The sequence below is a fragment of the Ursus americanus genome, chromosome 25 (genome assembly GCF_024610735.1).
Source record: "Ursus americanus isolate L20-20 chromosome 25, mUrsAme1.1.p, whole genome shotgun sequence".
Taxonomy (NCBI): Eukaryota; Metazoa; Chordata; class Mammalia; order Carnivora; family Ursidae; genus Ursus; species Ursus americanus.
This window is the reverse complement of record NC_142151.1, coordinates 45992996-46015152: the sequence shown is the minus strand read 5'-3', so window position 1 is coordinate 46015152 and position 22157 is coordinate 45992996. Positions and strand designations below refer to the sequence as shown.

Below are 22157 nucleotides of genomic sequence, written 5' to 3'. Positions count from 1 at the left end.
AGCACTGAATAAACGCAAGGATAGCGAGCTTGTAACCGATTTTGTTAAAATCATTTTTCTATGATCAAAGTATATTATGAAACAAAGAAGGTTTTGCATCACTTGCACTTAAAAGAATTGTATGTGTAAGCTATTATATCAAAATAGCCAGAAAAGGTATAACTCTTAGGTATCGATTATCAAAAAGTACGGTTTAACATCAAGCTTTTAAATACACTACTATGACTCAGTAAATGGACTTATATCTGGTATCTAGGACTATTTATTTTTTCAGGCTTTTTTAAAGAACTGATATGGCTTATATGTTCATTATGGAGTTGCTAGAAAGAGGGGCTACCTCAAGTTTCCCTTAAATAAGTGTGTCTTCATAATTGTATTTTAAATTGATAAATTATATGGCACGGGAAGTTTTAAACTGGGTATTTGAGAAATACTTTGAGACTTCTCAAAAGAAGTAATTACATTATTTTTTTTAGTTACACATTTTTTACATAGCTACTACGTGTGCTATCAAATGGAGAGGACAGTGCCTGTAATATTCCAATAAGACTAAGTTACATTTACAGTTTTTTCATAGTAAATTCACAATAATTTTAACATGACATTATTTTCTGAATTCCTTGAAAGAGTGTTTCCTGGTGAAATCATAAAACAGTTTTAACTCATTGATCTTGGAGTGTCTTTTTGCCTTTCTTTGATTTTCTAAGTTTTATTGTGAAAAATTTGAATTCAAAAATATTCAGAAGAAGGAAATGAGGCTAGTCTCATAGTTACAGGTGGAAAGACTAGCTCAAGGCATGAGAAAGGGATTGGAGTTTAAATAGAAACGAGCATATATTCAAATATCCTCAGTATACTGCTGGCAATGGAAACATAAGCAATGAAATAAAACTCCAGTGAGACTATGTGGATATTCATAGACGTTTGAGGGGCCCTGTTTTTTGTTTACTTGTTTTGATCATGCCTCTAATTTATGACAACACTTTTATTTTTTTTTTCATTTGCTTTAGAAAAATACAATCTTCCTTGCCCTGTCCATGAAGGCTCGCTTGACTTGCTGGTTCCTTAGGCTGTAAATAAAGGGGTTCAGCATGGGGGCTACTGAGGTGTTCAGCACAGCAACTCCCTTGCTCAGAGACACTCTCTCTTTTGCTGCTGGATTAATGTACATGAAGATGCAGCTGCCATAGGAGATGGAGATGACAATCATGTGGGATGAACATGTGGAAAAGGCCTTTGTCCTCTGACTGGCAGAAGGAAGCCTCACAATCGTTCTGATGATATATACGTAGGACAGAATTATTATTACCAAGGTGAACATTAAAGTAAACACAGCACAGGAAAACCCCACTACCTCTAGGAATTTTGTGTCTGAACAAGAAAGGTGTAGTAAGGGGAAATAATCACAGGTGAAATGGTCTATAACATTGGACTTACAGTAATCAAGCTGTATGAATAGCATGAGTGATGGGAATATGATTAAGAATGAAGCCAGCCAAGAAGCAAAGACAAGGAGTATGCAGACTCTGGGATTCATGATGGTCATGTAATGCAGAGGTTTGCAGATGGCAATGTAACGGTCATAGGACATGGCAGCCAGGAGGTAAAATTCAGTGACTCCCAACAGAATGAAAAAAAAGAACTGAGCCATGCAATCATTAAAGGAAATGGTTTTATCTCCTGTAATCAGGGTGCCCAGGAACTTGGGTATGCTGACAGTTGTGAATGAAACCTCTAGCAAGGAGAAGTTTCTGAGGAAGAAATACATGGGGGTCTGGAGGTGAGGATCCAGCAGGGTAAGGGTGATAATGGTCAGGTTCCCCGTGATGCTGAGCATGTAGGTGATGAAGAGAAAGATGAAGATCACCCCCTGAAGCTGTGGGTCATCTGACAACCCCAGGAGGATAAACTCTCGTAGTTCTGTGTGGTTTCTCATTTTTTTCTTCTCTTGTGTAAACTAGAGAAGAAAACACAAACAGAAGGGTTAGAGAAGGGGGATTGCATATGGGTAGTGCTGGAATTTGTCTCTGGAAGTAAACTAATTTAATTTAGTTTAATTTATTTTAATATTTAGGAGATCTTTAAGACAATTTAATAAAAGTAGGTAATACATTTTAAAGTAAGTTTTTACCATCTGCCACACTCTGTGTTTTACATGGAATGTTTCTTCATAAAATCCTTTTCACAGATTGGGATCTGAATCTAAAAAGATTTTTTACATTATGTACCTGGCATGAAAAGAACAGGAATTTTAACCTTGGTTTTTCTGAATGTTTGATAACTGGAGTAGAAATGCTGCCTATCGATTCTTAAAATTAATTCCCTGAAGGGTTCCCTTCCCATTGGGAAAATCTTTGTCCTTCTTCCAACCACCAATTGTCTCATTTCATTTCTGTCATCTAAGTCCCTGTATTATTACTTGGTACTATAACATAGAAAAGACGACGTGTTTGGAGAAAGGTCACTCAAATGGGGATGTGACCGAAATTTGAAAGTCACTGAAGTTCAGTTTTTAACATTGTGACAAAATTCCCAAGTTTTCACTCTGGTTCACATTCTTCTTTCCGACCTCCTATGCCTCATCTGAAGCCACAGTTAATGAATTCTTCGACACGATGTCCTCAGACTTTAGAGTGTACAGAGTTGAGAGAAGGCAGGGTAGCAATTTAGTAGATTGGATCTACATATTCATGGACTAAGGAAACCAATGTATTTATATCTAAAATTGTTTTACAGAACATTTTTTTCCTTCAGGGTTTCTTCTATTTAAATGTTAGTATTACTCTTTATACATGAATTCTGCTTTCTTTTTTCTTTTTTTCTTATAATAATATTTTCTTATTATATTATGTTAGTCACCGTACAGTACATCCCTGGTTTTTGATGTAAAGTTCCATGATTCATTAGTTGCGTATAACACCCAGTGCACCATGCAATACATATCTTCCTTACTACCCATCACCAGTCTATCCCATTCCTGCACCCCCTCCCCTATGAAGCCCTCAGATTGTTTCTCAGAGTCCATAGTCTCTCATGCTTCATTCCCTCTTCTGATTACCCCCTTTCTTTATCCCTTTCTTCTCCTACTGATCTTCCTAGTTCTTATGTTCCATAGATGAGAGAAACCATATGATAATTGTCTTTCTCTGCTTGACTTATTTCACTTAGCATTATCTCCTCCAGTGCCGTCCATGTTGCAGCAAATGTTGAGAAATTGTTCTTTCTGATGGCTGAGTAATATTCCATTGTATATATGGACCACAACTTCTTAATCCAGTCATCTGTTGAAGGGCATCTCGGAATTCTGCTTTCTATCCCATATTATAGTTTTATATTTTTCCTTTTATCTACATGAACATTCAGTTATAGAAGGTTTATTTTGTCAACACCTTGGAGTATACGAAGAAACAGCATATGAAATCTCTTTATATTCTTTTCCTGAATAACAATAACAATAATAATACAATGCATTTTAAAGTGAAGCTGAATTTTCCTCAATAAATCAAACCAGTCTGTTATCATATCCCTCATTCTGTGTATTCTCATTAAATAGTGAAGTGTCAATTTAGTGTCATGAGAGAAGTTTTCTAATAGGATATTTAGTTTCAAGATGTAGAATTCTTGATTATTGGTATAGAATGCATCATAATACTGTGAAATTTCTTGCTCTTTTTTCCCCTTATATGCCTGAGTTCTCTTTTCACTCACTTCACTGTTTAGCAAAAAATATTGCTGTTGATTATTTAAGGCAAATTCCAACTGAGATGGAGAGTGCTGATGTTACTGAGAAAGCATGTGAGATTCACAAGAAATGAACATTTCTTTTGCTATTTCTCAGAGACTGGAGGAAACAGGCTGAAGAGCACTCACAAGAGAAACAGACATCAGCATGACGTATTTTGTAAACAAACTTACGGCAAGTCAAGCGTATGATGGATGTTTCAATCATAAAAGTCACTGTTCTCAGTGAACAACCCTCTGTAATTAATACCGTGTGTACACTCTTTGACCTGTAAGTTACTTGTGTGATGTTTTTGGTAGAGTGATGAAAAATATATCCAAGACTCTAAAACATCATTTCAAGCTTCCCTCCCTAACTACTTATCCACGTTTCTTTTACCCGGTCACGTGACACTTACGCTCACAAGCTTGTAGTCCCATTTGTTCCTTTCTTTTCAATGAATTCTACTCCATCCTGGATTTCTAATTGTTGAATCAAGTGTGCCATTCATTGCAGGTGAAAATTAATGTATTCTATAAACAGCTACTTGCTATTGTGTTAAATAAAATAACTGGAAATGAGTTTTAGGACACCTCTGCCATTCATATAAATTTTGAAAAAAGAACAATAGCATTCTCCAGATTGTCCAATTTAAAGAAATAATTGTTAAAGGCCTACTAAAGATGAAGAGATTGTTTTCTTTATTTTTGTAATAATCAGAAGAAGTAGAAAAAGCTCATGGTTCCACAATATAATTGGAAATTCATTTTATCATTCTGCATTCTCTCTTCTTAAAGAGAGAGAATTCTTTAATTCTGTGTGCTAAATCCTCTCTTCTTACATTAAAACTCCTTAAAGAAAGTTGTGAACACATATATTCAAGGAAATTTGCACCCACTACATCAGTACACAGTTTTCCAATTCTCTATCTTTCTCTCCCACTTGACACTCTTTTTCTTGGTGTTAGGTTTATATGTTAGGCTAATTTGTAAAAGAAGAGAACAAGATATTGGTTTAATGTGGTATCTTGAGTAACAGTTTGTTTTGTAACAACCACTATTTTTTTTTTTTTTCTGGAATGATTCCCTCCATTCCTGACTGTGTTTGCTGACAACTAATGTCATGTCAGAACTTCATGGTGACTGAATACAAAAAAGTCTCATGAAGAACCAAATTAGATTTTTTTCAGATTATTACTTTAGTAATGCCTCAAAGTATTCCTAAAATTGGTTCAGAATCCTGTTTCCCTGAGTCGTATGAAAAAAAAAAATTACCTTGTTTTTTTCCATATAGAAAGGGGGAGTTTGAATCCCCAGTCAGATCAAAGCACCAACCAATATGAATAGGAATAATGAAGGAAAAGCAGTAATCACAGAAATTACTCTCAAAGTCTGTAGGTTTTCATAGAGATATTCTACTTATACCCTGATTATCTCAGTTTGTTAACTAGGTATGTATATTTGAGGATAATTTTTAACTTAAGAAAGGAAAGGAATTCTTAAAAAAACATATGGCATCAGAACTTAATATTTATTTATAATGAATGATATTATTGGGGCAAATTGTGGGCTTTGCCTTCAAAAAGAAATGGATTAAAAATGCAACTCAGTCACATTATAGTATTGTGACTTTGGACAAGTTACTTAATTTCTCTGAATTTTAGTTTTTCCCTCACTTAAAAAATGGGAATAATATTTCATGGAATAATCATGAGGGCTAATTTAAAAAACATAAAATTAAATTATACAAAATTTGTATAAAATGTAGTCCCTGACAGTGGTGATTATTATCTTTATTTTCTCAAAAATAAAATCAATGAACATATTTGAGGAATACAGCCCCACTTTAAACCCCAGACACCACTTTTGAGGGTGTTCATTTAAGAGACAATGAAAGACTGTACACACTTAACTCATTGACTCAGTGTGAGTTCCCTCCGTTACTGTGAAGAAAGTGCCATGAAAGAGGTGAAGTATCATAAACAAGGTCAGACGTCAGACATTAGTTCGTAGTAGACTCGGAATTCCCAACTCTTTCTGCCTGAAACGGGAGCTTGTACTACTTATTAAACCTGCATTCGATGAGGAAGATCAAATTCAGAGACCAAACTCCTCTGAAAATTAATAGAGGAATAAATTATTATGACAAACAGGAAATGTAACATGCTCATTTTTCATAATCTTTGATAAAGACAGATGACATAACAAACCCAAATTATTCTACGTATTCTGATGAAAAGTTGAGGTATGTATTAATGAATCAGTGCTAAGAAAAAGAAATTTTTCGTTGGCTTCAACTTTACAATCTTACCTCTATTTGTCACACAAATGACTGCATCAGCTGGTTGAAATGATTAAAAAAACACACAAATTGACAACTATTTCAGTTTTCGGTTAATAGATTCTGTATTTTTAAAATCAGTCTTTCTCAATAGGTTGGAGTTACTTTATTTCTGCAGCTAATATTCTATTACACATTTTCCATTGCAGCTATGAGAGCAAAAATAGTGAGGAGACCTCAGATTGGGAGTTACTTTGGGTCTTCCTGGACCAAGATTCTATATGGATTTTCCCCTGCATAAGGCACATGTTTTATTGACCGTATATGCCCAGGTCTCACAGCAAACACTCCAGTGAATCAAATGTGCCAACCAGGGCCTAGAGGAAAATACACTGAGGATTATACAAATGTTATCAACAGTTGCACCAATATTAGAACAGGAAACTTTTGGGATAATGCCCAAAGAGAGAGAAAGGCATAAGAAGTAAGCCAGAAGCATATGGAATATTTTGCATATGATTTAAATGAGAAAATAACTAAACGTGCAAAACTTTGGGAGAGGTTTCCTGAATTTCCTAAATCAGGATTTCTCTCAAGATGCTCCCACTTCTTTTTTTGCTGAGCAAAATACTGGGGCAACTTAATCTTATACGAAAACACTACATTTTAATCATATACTAAAATGTCTCCATAAAAGTGGCTCTCCAAGCTAGTAGGTATCAAATAAATTATTCAAAAACACTAAATGTAGAACAACAAAAAGAATGGGGTAGAGTGCAGTGCTCAGTGATTCCCTTTGAAAGACTTGAAAAACTATGGATTAAATACTCATCGAACTCTTCAGTCTTTTCCAAGAATCACTTAAAGTAATTCTCCCATCATAGTAATGGTGGTAATTTTGAGAAGTATCCACTATCCAGAAGGTCCCTTTCCATTTGAAAGATGTGCTGGGTTTAACACTGTAATTAATGGAAACATAAAATCTAGGAACTTGGCAGGATTTTACCACTCTGATTTCTTTCTGTCATATTTTAGAAATGACAAAAAAAGCAGTCTGTTGAATCAATCACTATTTTTTTTCCCTCAACAAGTATCTTTCAAGGATCTGCTATCTTTAAATAGTATACAAAACAGTGGGGATAAAATGGAATCAAAATAGATAAGATTTCCATTTCCACACAATTACAAAAATCAAGGTCAAGCCAATGAGAGAAAATGTTCTGAAAGTTATAAAGTAACATGTCTCTCAGTTCAGAACTTTTTTTAGTACACCAAGCCATTTTTTAATCAGCAAATTTATCCATTATATCAAGTAATATATACTATTGATCCCATTATTTTTTAATCATTTTTCGAACATGAAATTATATAAAAGTATACTTTCAACGTTTTCTGACTTTTCTGTTGATTCACACATTCACCAAAAGTTGTTCCAAAATAGTGATTCTTTGCTTGTTAGATATTCTAAATTACTCTGATTCAACCACAGTATGTAATAAATTATGTGATCAAAGTGATTGGAGGGTGATGATCAACTTGTTCGTATCACAGCTAATGAGTATAACCAGCATATCTATAAAAAAGCTATTTTAACAGCTATCTTTAATTTCAATTGAAGGTCTCCTATATACATAAATTTGTTACTTTCGGGGCTTAAAACTTCCAAAGAGTATTTTTAGCTTGATATATAAGTGCCTGTTATATACAAGAATATCAGTGGAAGGCAATAAGAACAAGGATTTTTTTTTTAATGGGATTTGATATCTAGGAGAGATAGGTTCAAATTCAAGATTTGTTATTTATTCAAGTAAGATTGGGAAATTCTTAAAGGCTTTTCTTTCTTCCTTTCTAAAATAGGTTTAACACTGCAAATTTTTAATGAATTAAATAAAACATAATATGTGGAGTTGTCTGTCTCTGTTGAGGAGTAGCTTGAGAGAAATCAATATGCATGCAAAGAACATATAGAAATGGGAGATTAAACAGAAGAATAATGTTCTCAGACATAGGATACCTTCAGTTTCCAGTTCTGCATGTAAGAAGCCACAAGTCACCACTTGGGTCTAACAACAAGAAAAGAGTTGAACAGCCTGAAAAATCAACTAATTTTGGATCCTGAGACCAAGCAAATCACTGCCCTCAAGACTGAAAATCAGACAGATAAAATCAAGGAGTGAAGGTTTAAGGGAGCTCATGAGCAGAAACTGCCATTGGGTCCAGTGGGAGTAGGAAAACCTGAAATGTAAGTGACGATTTGTGGAGGCTCAGTGAGGAAACTCAGAGACTTGAAAGCTCTGGGGGAACCAAGATATATGAGGATCCTGCCATATTGTGAGATTTATTTCCAAGAGCTCAACCAGATTCAGACGGGGAATGTCAGAAAAATCACCTCGTGCTTCTTCAGGAGAAGAGGAAAAAGGACCATTTTGAAATGCATGAGAGTGTTGTGTTCTTAAGAGAGCCAGCCCTCACAGAAATCTAGCGACCAGAGCCTGACCTGCTGGGACACTATAGAGCTTAACGGACCCCGGACAAGGAAATACCCAACTCCAGTATCCTCTAGCCTTCCACGTAGCAGAAGAGAAATACCCAACTCCAGCCCACTCTAACCTTCCTGTTCTACTTAAGTGGGGGGGGGGGGGGACTGAGAAACACTTATGAAGTTCACAGCCCAGAGGCCTAGGCTCACTGAGAGCCTGAGCCCTAACCACAGGACCGCAGAATGCTTCCCCTCCCCCCATGCCTGACCATCACATTTCTAAAGGTCTGCTTGCTCTGGTTCTTTTTACCCAGTGCATCGTGACTGGGTGTCAAGAAAACAGTACAAGCATAACGAAGGCAAAAAACAATCTGAAGAGGCGGAGAATGATTCAGAACCAGGCATGGCAGAGGTGTTAAAATGATAAGACTGGAAATTTGAAACAAATATGTTTAATACCACAAGGACTCTAGTGGATAAAGTAGACGGAATGCAAGAACAGAAGAGGAAAACGGAGAGAGTTACAATCCAAAAAAACCCATAACAAACAAACAAACAAAAACAACCACCGCCACTAACAAAAATAAAAACAATCCTGAAGAAATAAAGAATTCCTTGGACAAACAGAAATTAAATGTATGTGTTGTCAGTATCCAGGCTTGAAGGAAATTGTTAGAAGAAATGCTTTAAGAAAAAGGATAATAATATAGGTCACAAAGTCAGATCTACATAGAGTAAGGAAGAGCATTATAGAAAGAATAGTGAAGGTAAAATAAAAACGTTTGTTAACTGAGGGCACTTGACATACTCTAGGTGATTGTAGGCTGCTGAGGACAAGAAGGATCTGGATGGGAGGATGTGACTTCAAGGGCCGGAGTTAACACAGAGAGAAACAGAGCGAGCAAGGGATTACAAACTCCAACAAAATAAGAAAAAGGGCAAAATCTTTTAATTGGGAATATCCCCATGGAAGTCTGAGAAGACACATCCTTGGAAAAGTTTTGAGAGGCCCCCAGAATTTTGTGGACTGAAGCTGGGCTGAATGGTGAGGGTCTTCCTCTGCAAAAATTCAGGTTTACAAGACTGTGAGAGATGGGTTTTTTTTTTTTTTCAAATGCATATGTATCAACACAGAGGTTCAAGGAACATGAAGAAACAGAAAAATGCTCCAATCAGAAAACAATATCTTTATTAGCGTAGTCTAGAGACATATAGGCACGTCTGACAAATTATTCAGAACAACTGTCATATGGTGCTCAATGAATTAGAGAAGTGGCATATGTGTTAGTTTTTCTGCATTTGTTTCAAATCTTTACCAAGTATAAATATATTTTTAAAGATTTTGCTTATTTATTTGACAGAAAAAGTGAGAGAAAGATACCACAAGTGGGCAGAGACACAGTCAGAAAGAGCGGGAGAAGCAGAATCCCCGCTGAGCAAGGAGCCTGACGTAGGACTCCATGCCAGGACCCTGGGATCAGAACCTGAGCCGATGGCAGATGCTTAAATGACTGAGCCACCCAGGTGCCCCAAGTATAAATATTTTTTTTAAAAATGATGGAGAGCATGGAAATTCTATAAATAGTACTCAGTAACATGATCAATATTTACCTAGTTATATGCACTAAATATCACAAAATATAAAGCTCTACATTTAAAGTGCAAATCACAGCTACTTACTGCTTTTAAGAACTGAATTTAATATACAATAGTATAGGAAGTGTAGATTTTTAAATGTTAAGAGATCACCAATGAACTACTTGAAAACACACAAGAAATCACACACTAATTTTGAAACCGTGTGCACCTTTTAGGGAATTTATTAACAAAATTAATACTATTTTCCACATTGTGCTATAGAGAATGTCTTATAGAAATACATTTCATTTCCACAAAATTTTGCAGGAGAAATAAAGTTTACCATATTTTAAAAGAAGTCAATAAGCAATGCATTGGAGAAACTTGGGTATGGAAGTGGAAGAAATGAGCTGGGAAAATATTTAATTAACTATAATGTGCATATAAGAGACTATAGGAAGAAGCATACTGATACAGAGATTTAGAAATTTCAGGATTTTACCTAGTTACTCTTTAGAGTGTCCTTTTTTTTCTCCCCCAGAAGAAATGTTTCATTTACTTGAAGAAAATACTACTTTATGGACCACATCTTTGAAGGCTTGTTTTACTTGCTGGTTTCTCAGAGTATAAATGAAGGGGTTCAGCATGGGGGCAACAGAGGTATTGAGAATAGCTACTCCTTTTGTCAATGATGCCCTTTCTTTTGCAGAGGGATTAGCATACATAAATATACAGCTTCCATAAGAAATGGAAATGGCAATCATATGAGAGGAACACATGGAGAAAGCCTTTTTTCTCTGACTGGCAGACGGGGTTCTCAAAATCGTTCTGACAATATACATGTAGGATAAAATCACCAATGCCAAAGTGAAGAGCAAAGCAACCCAAGCAAAGCAGATCACTGTGTGGTTCATTTCTCATGTTCTCTCTCTCCTCCTCCCCTTCTCTCTCTCCTGTTTCTTCTTTAAAGATATCTAGATGGCAAGAGCATTAAAGGGGGGACATGAAATGTGTAATTCATGATGACCAAGGTCACCATCGCTGATACAGTTGTAAAATATATGCTGTAGTCCATGCTGATCTTATTTTCTTTTGAGCCTCTTGTTGGCATTTGGTTGTAATACATAATTGTGAGCTTTGCTTTATTTACTAGTTTTCTTATTTGAAATGTAGCAGAAGTTTGTTAATCTTCACACAATAACTCACATTATTGAGAAATGGTAAATAAAGTCAGTACTTCTTGCTTTGTCCAACTTATGTAAATCATTACATATTGTTTGAAAATTTTTAAAAATATGCGTTTTTCTTTCTTTTGTTATCTATTTACTAGTTATACCACCACCTAAAAACAGAAATAATTGCTCTTAATTCCATCACAAAGTAAAAGTGAAAGAAGACTGAAGTACATCTTATGACATAAGAAATCAATTAACGATTTTCTTAGCAAAAAAAATCATCATTAATTATTTAATTTAATTACTAATTTTATTTTATATATTAATCTTTAGGGGTGTAATTTTCAGGATAGCATGAGAATGCTGTATACATATTAAATAGTAGAATATTATATACATATTTACTCTATGAGAGAGTTAATAGCCTTATTATATTATTTAACAAGTAGAGAACATACTTACTTACTCATTTGTTTTTTCTTGTAATTCCATGAAAATCACTAATGTTTCATATCTTCTGTGGCTTGCTAGAAATGTACATACAAAAATATTCTTATTTTTGAGCTTAAAGGGACATGCGTCTTTTTTTAATTTTATACTGAAGCACAAATTGGGAAAGTAAATACTTGCCTCGGATTTTAGCAGCTCTGTCACCCAGATTGTTGCCCAGTCCCTTCTTTCTGAGATATTAGCTTTAGGAAAAAAAAATGATTCTCTTGTAATTCTGCCTCACACTTATCTTTTACATGAGAGCAGTGATCCATAAGGATATTTCAGAAACATATAGGAAAATGTCTTCTATTTGTGCTAACACATTCAGGTAATTCCTAGCTGTGCTGGATGTCCTGTGCTGTAGATTTTGATTGTTAAATTTATGACGGTTACCTCCTTTATATTTTAAATAGTCAAATTTGTGCTGTGACGAATAGAATGCAAATCATTGCTTCTGTGCCAGACTCCGGCAAAGTTCACTCTAACCAAATTTGATTAGATTAGATTGGATTTCCTTTGATGGTTCAAAGGAAACAGTTCAGGAAATAAAAATGAAATGTCAGAAACCTTAAAAAATGTGGAAATAATACGATAGTCCTCGTCAATAGCGTTGATCTAAAAACTTAAGAAAGTACTGTTTGAAGGAAGGACTGAGAGGGATAGAACACCATTGGGTATGAGTGCAGATTCTTAAACTAGATTGGCTTTCCTCCCTTGCACTTATAGCTCAAATTTTCCAAGTCTACTTATTTTAACCTCAAAAGAAAGTTGTTCATTGATCTCCTGGGAAAAAGGACAAGTCCAGGACGGATCTGTGCTATATTATAGACCATGAGCAATTTCTGGAAAACATCCTTGCATTTCTCAGTGGCCTTTTAACTCTTCTCTGTAATGAATCTCCTTGGAGAATGGTTGTGTTCATCTTTGTATCCCACAGAGGACCTAAAATGTTGACTTCTACAAGATAATTACTTCCATTAATCACAATTTCTTAATATTTTATGAGTAATTAAAACTGTTGTGAAACCTGCTGTCTTATAAAAATAAACTCACAATCTAATCTATATTTAATCATCTGGAAATATAAATTTTTCTAAATATATCCTTTTTGTTATTTATCCTTAGGCTTTGTTGGTGTTGAAGCATTGAGAAGCAAGTTTATTTCCTAATTCTAAGTTAAATAATAACTATTATAAGGCACATCTTATGGACACATTTTTTAAAAATGCCAATACACACATTAATTTAACCCTCAGTACAAATAGCAATATTTAATTGCAGTGTCAATTTGCCCATCTAATTTTTCAACTTGGCCTTTATATATACTTGTCATATCTTTAATATTCTCATGAAAAATATCACCAGATACAAATATTTTGTTTATTTGAAATTCTGGATAGTGAATTATTATTGTCTTTAACGTCATTTTTTAAGTTTCGCAAATATTTTGATAATAAAAATTATATTACATGTAATCAGTTAATAATAAGGCATACATGTATTCTATAATTATATAAACTAATAATACATATTATATCATAACTAGTTAATATTAAATAAGTGTAATATATCTAAATAAAATAACAACACATACACTTAACATAAAAGTACAATTGTCAGTTGGTATGCTCAGATAATGACATAGTTACCAATACAGAAGTAAATCACAGTTGGAATGCAAGATTTTTTGGAAATTACTTACCGGAAGAGGGGAATTAGAACAGAGTGTTGTCTCCCCCTGCTTGTGTTCCCTCTCTTGCTGGCTGTCTCTCTCTCTGTCAAATAAATAAATAAAATCTTTAAAAGAAAAAAAAAAAGAACAGAGTGTGGTGAAAAAGGGAAGGAAAAGGTAGGCATAACTCAAATTTATGACTGTATATACTGTATTTATATTACAGGAGCACCCAGTTACAGGAGTTACAGGAGCACCCAGTAAAAGAGCATGCTGGCAGATGTGGCTTTATATCATAGGGAGTGATACCCTTGTCCACTTGATTTATCTTATTTTCAGCTTTATTGAGATATAATTGACAGAGAACATTGTGTAAGTTTGAAGGGTACAGTGTGTTGATTTTATACACTTGTGTAGTGTGAAATGATTACCATGATAGGGTTAGTCAACACATCTATCACTTACATATTTACCCTTTCTTTTTTGTGGTGAGAACATCTCAGCAACTGTTAACTACATAATATCGTAATCCTATAGATCAGTTTTGTTGCAAGAATGAAATGGTGTCATGTTTTTACCCTAAAAGCCCTACTAACAAGCAACAAGAAACTCCCTCACAGTCATGGAGGGCGCATGCGCAGCAGTGCTCACTTGGCCGCATGCTCATTCCGACGGCTTCCTGTAATTGCTGTTTGGATTTAGATGCTTAATCCAGGGGTAGGTTGGGGAACTTTTTTTTTGCAAAAATTTAGGTTTGGGAATTTTTTTTGCAACTGTCAGCAGGAGATACATGTTTAGTTGTCTTCTATTTTTATTCTTAGCAGCTATTGTTGGTCAATGGCAGGATCCTTTAATTCATTCTGTGCTGCAAATGGTTATGTTCTTAATCTGTCGTTTACCATTTGCTTATTTACTGTTACAGTTTATAGGAAGAAGCCCAGATGCATGCCTGCTTTGTTTCTGTTCAGTAGTCAGAGTTGGTTCTCTAGGATCTTTTTGTCGGTATCTTTAGGAGGACATGGCTTTATAGATTTTGTGTTTGTCGTAGGTCACATTAGTGATTGACATACATATTTCAAGGGAGATTGAAATTGGCATCACTGTCTCTTTGGAGTGCTTTAGCCAGGGGGCAGACCCTGCTCTTTGGAGAGTACACTTTTCCTCTTTGATTGTTTCCTTCCCGTCTTGTAGGACAAGTGTTTCCAGGCTCATGCTACACTTTTCTGTGTTACAACTGGACTGAGTCATTTCTCCAAAGAGGCCTCCTTATATTGCTTAGGAAATGGTGAATCAAGGTAAGAAACTGGGCACTAGCTGTGATAATTACTATGAGTTCCATCATCCGTTCTAGGTATTTTCAGTGGACAGGGCCAGCAAACACGTATTTTTTTTTCCAAGTAAAATGCCTGTGAGTATAATTTCAATGTATCATTTAATTTTAAGACTACACTAGTTTTATGAAACCCCTTATACCTTTTATACATGTATATTTTCTTTATCTCATGATGAGTGCCCTGGCTATGAATAGAATTAGATAAGATCGTAATATCACATTAATCCTCATTTGCTTCTTTTCCTCACACTGCACATACAACAGCATTAGAATAACAGTGACACCACTACCATCCACAACATGATTCCTACCTAGGAACAATTTAAACATTTTTTTAGCTATTCTTTTTGCCCTTAGATTAAATCCCATTTGGATGTACAGTTCAATTACAGCACTTAAGATCTCTTGGAATAATTCTGCTCCATTTGCTTATCTCAGCAACTAAATTATATTTAATTATATTTATTCCAGTTCAGTGTCATGGCTTATGCTGCTAAAATACACATTTCCTTCCACTCCTTTCAAACAATGAATTCTGACTTGCCTTCTAAGGATTCCTGAGGCAGATTTACTGAGCCATTTAAGATTGAAATTTAAAAACAATACTGAATAGTGACTAAATAAAAAGGCTAGAAAACATCTTCAAGGCTTTTGTTTTTAAAACATGTTGATGTCTTATCCTTCTAAAATCTTTACTGTCAAGTCAAGGTGATCTAATGACAGACTAGTCATTGGCAATTTCATTGATGCTCAAGGTTAGAAAAAGGACTCTATTTTAAAAAGTACATGAAATTTAAGTCTCAAATGATGTTCCTTTGACAGTCTGAGAGAGGACCTTTTGACTGGTTCCACTTTATTTCAGGTGTTTTTTTTTTTTTTTTAAAGATTTTATTTATTTTATTCGACAGAGATAGAGACAGCCAGCGAGAGAGGGAACACAAGCAGGGGGAGTGGGAGAGAAAGAAGCAGGCTCATAGCAGAGGAGCCTGATGTGGGGCTCGATCCCGTAACGCTGGGATCACGCCCTGAGCCGAAGGCAGCCGCTTAACCGCTGTGCCACCCACGCGCCCCCCTCAGGTGTTTTAAATAAAAAAAATTAAAATAAAAATGATATCTATTGTGCTGGGTGGAAGTCTCCCTTAGTAATGCAATGATTTTGAAAGTCTAGTTTTTTTGTCTTATTTATTTACTGACTTATCTATTCTTTAGTTAAACCTTATTAAAAGCCATTTTAAAAATATGTTCAGAGAGTGTCTCCAAAACAGTTTGCTTTTCTGATTGTTACCCTGTTTCTTTTTCCTTTATTGAAATATTCAATAAAGTAATTACTCATGCTCACTTAATATATTAGAGAAAAGGAAAAGAATTTAATTAGCATTTTGGGCAATATCTAGCTCAGCTTCATAATTGCATTGAAATACACTTCTGGCACTACTCATTCATTCTTGACAAATTAACTAGAGTTCTTGTGAAACTTTCCATCTGTCTGCATGAAACAAAATCTCCACGGTTGATCCCACTGAGTGGTTGGAAGAATTGTTTTATTGGAGTTGTCTTTTACTTTTCTTCATAATTAATTTAGATGACCATTTCCCTGACTCAATCTGAATTTTTTATATTTCTTCATTTCAACGAAGATGAGCAGACTTTTTTTGAAATTCATACAATTGTATATAGAAACAACCCAAAGGAAAAAAAGATCACCAAATCACATTTAATAGTATTTTCAGAAGTAGTAACACAAGTGTCTGTAGGGGTTTATGCTGAATATCAACTCAAAACCTCATGCTCTGTAATTTATGTGGTACTTACTAGGACATACGAATAGCTGTTTTATTTATTTTACTTTTCTTTTAGTTGGAATTAATTCCTAACTTTGGGAAGGTTGTTCACTGTTGTGGTTTAACAAAATCATTATTTATTTCAGTAATATTTAAGGATTTTTTTATTTATCTCATTTAGTTCTTATAACGTAGTTAGTAGACTTTATTATCTTTGTTCCAAAATGAAGAACTGAGGCTCAGAGTGGCTATGTACCTTACATAAATTCATATAGCTAGCAAGTGTCAAATATAATGTGAAATTGAAGTCTGTTCTCTTAAACAGAATACCACATAGCCTATATTCAATTGGAAACACACAGATGGGGACATACTAACTTCCTGTCTTTAACTGTGAGTGACTACATTGATATAATAAAAAAAAATACTATCCTTTTTTTATACTTTCTGATATAAACAATTGCAAATTATAACCTCAATACATGCCATTTAATCTGATTAAAAGTTGAGCTAAATAATGAACCAATGATAAGGTTTGAGAGACTTTCACTACCTTCTATATGCCTGACTTAATTCTGCTTTTCATACAGGTTTGCAAACACAGAATGAGTGGAATAGTAAAATGTTAACAAATTCCATCATTGTCATCTAGAGGAGCCAGCATTTCTGATAGCCTTCCCTTTGCCGTAGAACAAGTATATTTTCTAGTACTGACATTTTGTCTTATCCTTCCCATTTTTTCCAAGGGGAATATAGTTTTTTAACTGTAGAGAGTAAGAAAGAATCAAATATATAAAAGAGAGAAAAATATCAGAAAGTGTTTTAAAACTCTTTGGCATGGCTTCTACACAGATTTAACTTGTACAAGTACTTACTACTGTCTATTCTCTCTGCCACTCACTCAAGGGGAATAATTCAGTGAATCAAAATTGTCAGAATAGGAATGTACATAAACTACTAACATATAAAGCACTGACTTTAGAAAGGAAATCCTGGGGGACAGTGTCCAATGTGATATGAAAAGAAAAATTCCAACAAGGAGACAACCACACTAAGTATGAAGTTTGTTTTCCTTGACATTATTTTTCAAACAGAGATAAGCTACCAAATATTTTAATTCCTAACATAGATCTCAACTAAATGCATCTTTACGCCATGACATTTTTTAAAACTGGTAATCTATCACATTGTACTAAGTCCATTTCTTGATTCCATTATTATTAATCTGCCTCCTAGTGAGAAATTTTGGTACCTATAATACTGTTAGTACATTACACGTAATATCGTTTTTCCTGTTTACCCTATTGCTCACCAGCAATGACAGCTGAAGAGTTTCTTGTTTTGACTGACTAAAGTTCTAACTTATATGTCAAGTATTATATTAAGAGTTAGTACCCTCCCTGATTAGATTATAATAATATAATTATGTGCAGATAAGATAAGGTGAGTAAAACACCAGTAAAATTGTGCTTATTATAGTAAAAGCTGTGCAAAATTTGCAAGTCCTTACAGAGTTTCAAATATATATAAAAGAGAGCAAACACAAGTTTTTCTTAGTTTTGTTTTTTTTTTTTTTCAAATTAGGCTATGATATTGGCTGTTATAGCTCAAGACCTTAGGCAAATCATCCAACATTTCTAAGCATCAATTTACACATTGGTAAAAAGGGATAATCATGTCTAATTTGTCATATAGCTGTGAAGATTAAATATGATATGGTGTAGAACATACCTTGTTTTTCATATGACACAAAATACATGCTCTCTATAGAAGAGTTGTTATTTATGAAATTCCTATCAAACTTTTAGGTGGCATAAGAATTAGTGGCTGCCTTGGGGTGGCCTGGGTGGCTCAGTCGGTTAAGCGGTCAGCTCTTGATTTCGGCTTGGGTCATGATCTCAGGGTCTTGAGTTCAAGCTGTGTCAGGCTCCATGCCCAGAGCTGGCAGCATGCCCTCTCCCTCTGCTCCTCTCCCCACCCTCACATGCCCTCTCTCTCTCTCTCTAAAATAAATAAATAAATAAATAAATAAATAAATAAATAAATAAATAAATAATAAATAACTGTTTAAGAAAAATAAAAAAATAAAGAGTTAGGGGCTGCCTAAATATTTATGTTATACTTTTATGAAAAATAATGCAGCAAATAAGAAAAGTTTATAAAACAAGACATAACACATGACTTCATATCTAGAAAACATAGGATACATGACCTTCAAATAATTTGTAAGTGGTAACATAATGCACCCAAGTTTATTAACCAAATGGGAAGAATTGGACAGACACTACAGATAGTATGCAAAAACAATGGTGCTGCTAGATATTTATTTCATGATGCAGGTAACTTTAAAAAGGAAAAATAATTTTATATCAATAAGAGAAGAGATATTTAAAATAAATTGAAACAGTATTGACTTAAATAATTACAGTATAAAACATTTGTTACTGAAGTTTAGTCGATACGCAGTGTTACATTAGTTTCAGTTGTACAACCTAGCATTTCAAGAAGTCCATACATTATGCTGTGCTCACCGCGAGTGCAGCTGCCATCTGTCACCATCCAGAGCTATTACAATAGCATTGGCTATATTCCTGAGGCTGTACCTTCTATTTCGGTGACTTATTTATTCCATTATTGAAAGTCTGTACATTTTACTCCCTTTCACACATTTTGCCCATATCCCTACCCCTTCCTTCTGACAACCATTGGTTTGTTCTCTGTATTTATGGATCTGTTTTTGTTTTGTTTGCTGGTTTATTCATTGCTTTGTTTTTGAGATTCCAAATATAAGTTAAATCATATGGTATCTGTCTTCCTCTGTCTGACCTGTTTCATCTAGTGAAACACCCTCTAGGCCAATCCATATTGTTGCTAATGGTAGGATCTTATCCTTTTTTATGGCTGAGTAATATTCCATTATATGTGTGTGTGTGTATGTATATATATATATATATATATCACCACATCTTTATCCTTTCATCTATCAATGTACACATGGATTGCTTCCATATCTTGGCTATTGTGAATAATGTGGCAAAAAACACAGGGGTTCATATATCTTTTGGGATTAGTGTTTTTGATCAAACATTTTGATTAATCAGAATAGTCAGCAAAATGATTTATGTTCCATAACTACTGGTTTTATATTCATAATCACAAATCACTGACATGGAACCTACAGATAGTTTTAAAGGAAGACACAACTCAGCCACATCCATGTTATCAAGAGTGTTTTTAGCAAATGAGCTCAGCATTTCCTGTGTCTGTGATATGGATATAGAAAGATAGTACAAATTAGTTTAAATTTCATTTTCTTTTATTGAATCTTCATGAGAACATTCATTCATACTACCCAAAACTTTGATTTGTTTGTATGAAACAGTACTTCGAGGACCAAATCTTTGAAGGTTTGTGTACTTTCTGGTCCCTTAGGTGTAAATAAAAGTGTTCAGCCTGAGGGCAACAGAATTACTGAGAATAGCTACTTCTCTTGTCAATGATGCCTTTTTTCTTTTCTTTTCTTTTCTTTTCTTTTCTTTTCTTTTCTTTTTTCTTTTTTTTTTTTTTTTGGCAGAAGAATTAACATATATGGAAATAGAAATGGCAATCATGTGAGTAGAGCAAGTAGAGAAAAACATTTTTTCCCTCTGACTAGCAATGTGATTTATATGTAGGACAAAATCACCAATGCCGAAGTAAGCACAAAGTAACTGAAACAAAGCAAAGCCAATTACTACAAGGAGCCATGTATCTGAATGAGATGCAAAAAAGAAAGATAGCCACATGCAAAGTGTTCAATGACATTGGAAACACAGTAATCCAGCTGGGTGAGGAGTGTAAATGGTGGGAAATGGTCAGAACCCTGCACAGCAATGCACATAACATAAACAGGTTACAGAGTTTCCTGTTCATGATGGTTGTATAATGAAGGGGCTTGCAAATGGCAACATAGTGATCAAAGAACATGGCAATTAGAATTTGAAATTCAGTTACCCCATGAAAATAAAGAGTAGTTGGGGTGCACAACTGTTATAGGAAATGATATAATCCCTGGTGATAATTACCCCCAGAAATCAAGGAATACATGTAACTGTAAATGAGATTTCTAAGAAAGAGAAGTTCTAGCTAAGAAATACATAGGCGTCTATAGATGAAAGCCCACCCAAGTGAGGGTGATGATAAGTTTCCATTCACACTTAACATGTATGTGGTAAATAGAAAGAGTAAAATCACAATCAGAATTCAGGATCATCAGGAAGGCTCAACAGGATGAACTCTGATCATCATGGTGGTTTATTTCTTTCTCTTCCATTTTTATTTCTTTTAAAGATATTACCCTAAGTGAAACAAGCAGAAGGACAAACAAATGCATGATTCCACTTATGTGAGATGTTAAATCAGTCTATCTCACGGAAATGGAGAGTAGAACGGTGGCTGTCTTAGGAAGGAGCGGGTGGGCAATGGGGAGTTGCTGTTAGCTGGTATAAAGTTCAGTTCTGTAAGATGAATAAGTTCTCAAGATGTTGCAGATGAACATTGAAGAACATTGTTGCATTGAAGAACATTGTTTGCTGTACTACATTCTGTCTACACTTAACAATACTGTATTGTGCCCTTAAAAATACAAGTGGGTAGATCTCGAGTTAAGTGTTCTTACCACTTTATAAATATAATTTGTACTTATTCACAATGATAGCAGTTAGCTACAGAGACCAATATTAATAATAATCACTACTATTTATTGATAGCTAATTATGCTATGTACTTGACAGGTTCATTTCTATCCCTATGGTACATCATATATGACAGATTTATCTGACACCTGATTTACCAATGGGGAAGTATGTTGAGATGTTATAGAAACCCTAACTTTGTCAAACATTTGCCTTCTTTCACATACAAATTATACTTCAATAGGATGAAATTGAGAAGTCGTAAGTTTTCTCTTACATTTTGAATGCCCTTCAATTTTCTATTACTTATTTTATTTTTTTCTCAACAACTCCTGTACTTTATTTCTCAGTTGAATGTTTTGCACAGAAATCATTAGGATTAGTGCAGCACTAATTAGGATTATAGTATATTTTCTATTACTAAAAAGTGGTTTATATTATTTAGAATACTTTATTGTATCCATAATCTTCTTTCATTTTCTCTCTCACACACACTTACATACACATACATCTTTCCAAAATACTTTAGGCACTTAATACCTTAAGTAGAATGAGTGAAAGACTATGTTAACAGGTGAAATTCTAATTTTATATGAAATGGAAAATTTTGTTCTGTTATGAAGTTTTTATTTTCTACAAAACTTAAATGATTTTGTTCTTTAGGCATCAAATAATTTAGACACACGCCCAGTTTCAAACTAGTCCAAAACTAGAAAAGGAGCTATACATATATATTTCAGCATAGTCAGAAAATGAAGCATACATTCCATGGAATTAGAGAAGTTAAACTTATTCTACATATCTAAGACACTATTTCCTCACTACTTTCTACAGTATGTGTATACATATGTATGTATATATGCATCTACTTGTACATCTACCTATATCTTCGAGTCATAATGTGATTTGGAAATATGGAGATGTATTTAGCACCATGCCTACGAAAGTATATATGTTAAATAGCTATGCTTTT

The 22157-nt window shown here is 34.3% G+C and overlaps 1 protein-coding gene and 1 pseudogene across 1 annotated transcript; both read right to left on the bottom strand.

Moving 5' to 3' along the window:
• Window positions 1-1006: 1006 nt before the first annotated feature.
• On the bottom strand, window positions 1007-1936 carry LOC123778899 (olfactory receptor 6C1-like). Its single transcript, XM_045776555.2, has one exon. The coding sequence runs from the start codon at window positions 1934-1936 to the stop codon at window positions 1007-1009; it is 930 nt and encodes a 309-aa protein (XP_045632511.1).
• Window positions 1937-10609: 8673 nt separating this feature from the next.
• Window positions 10610-21289, bottom strand: LOC123778886 (olfactory receptor 6C3-like; annotated as a pseudogene).
• Window positions 21290-22157: the final 868 nt, after the last annotated feature.

Coding starts and splice junctions, on each gene's coding strand:
- LOC123778899 (XM_045776555.2), bottom strand. CDS start 1,936: ATGAGAAACCACACAGAACTACGAGAGTTTATCCTCCTGGGGTTGTCA.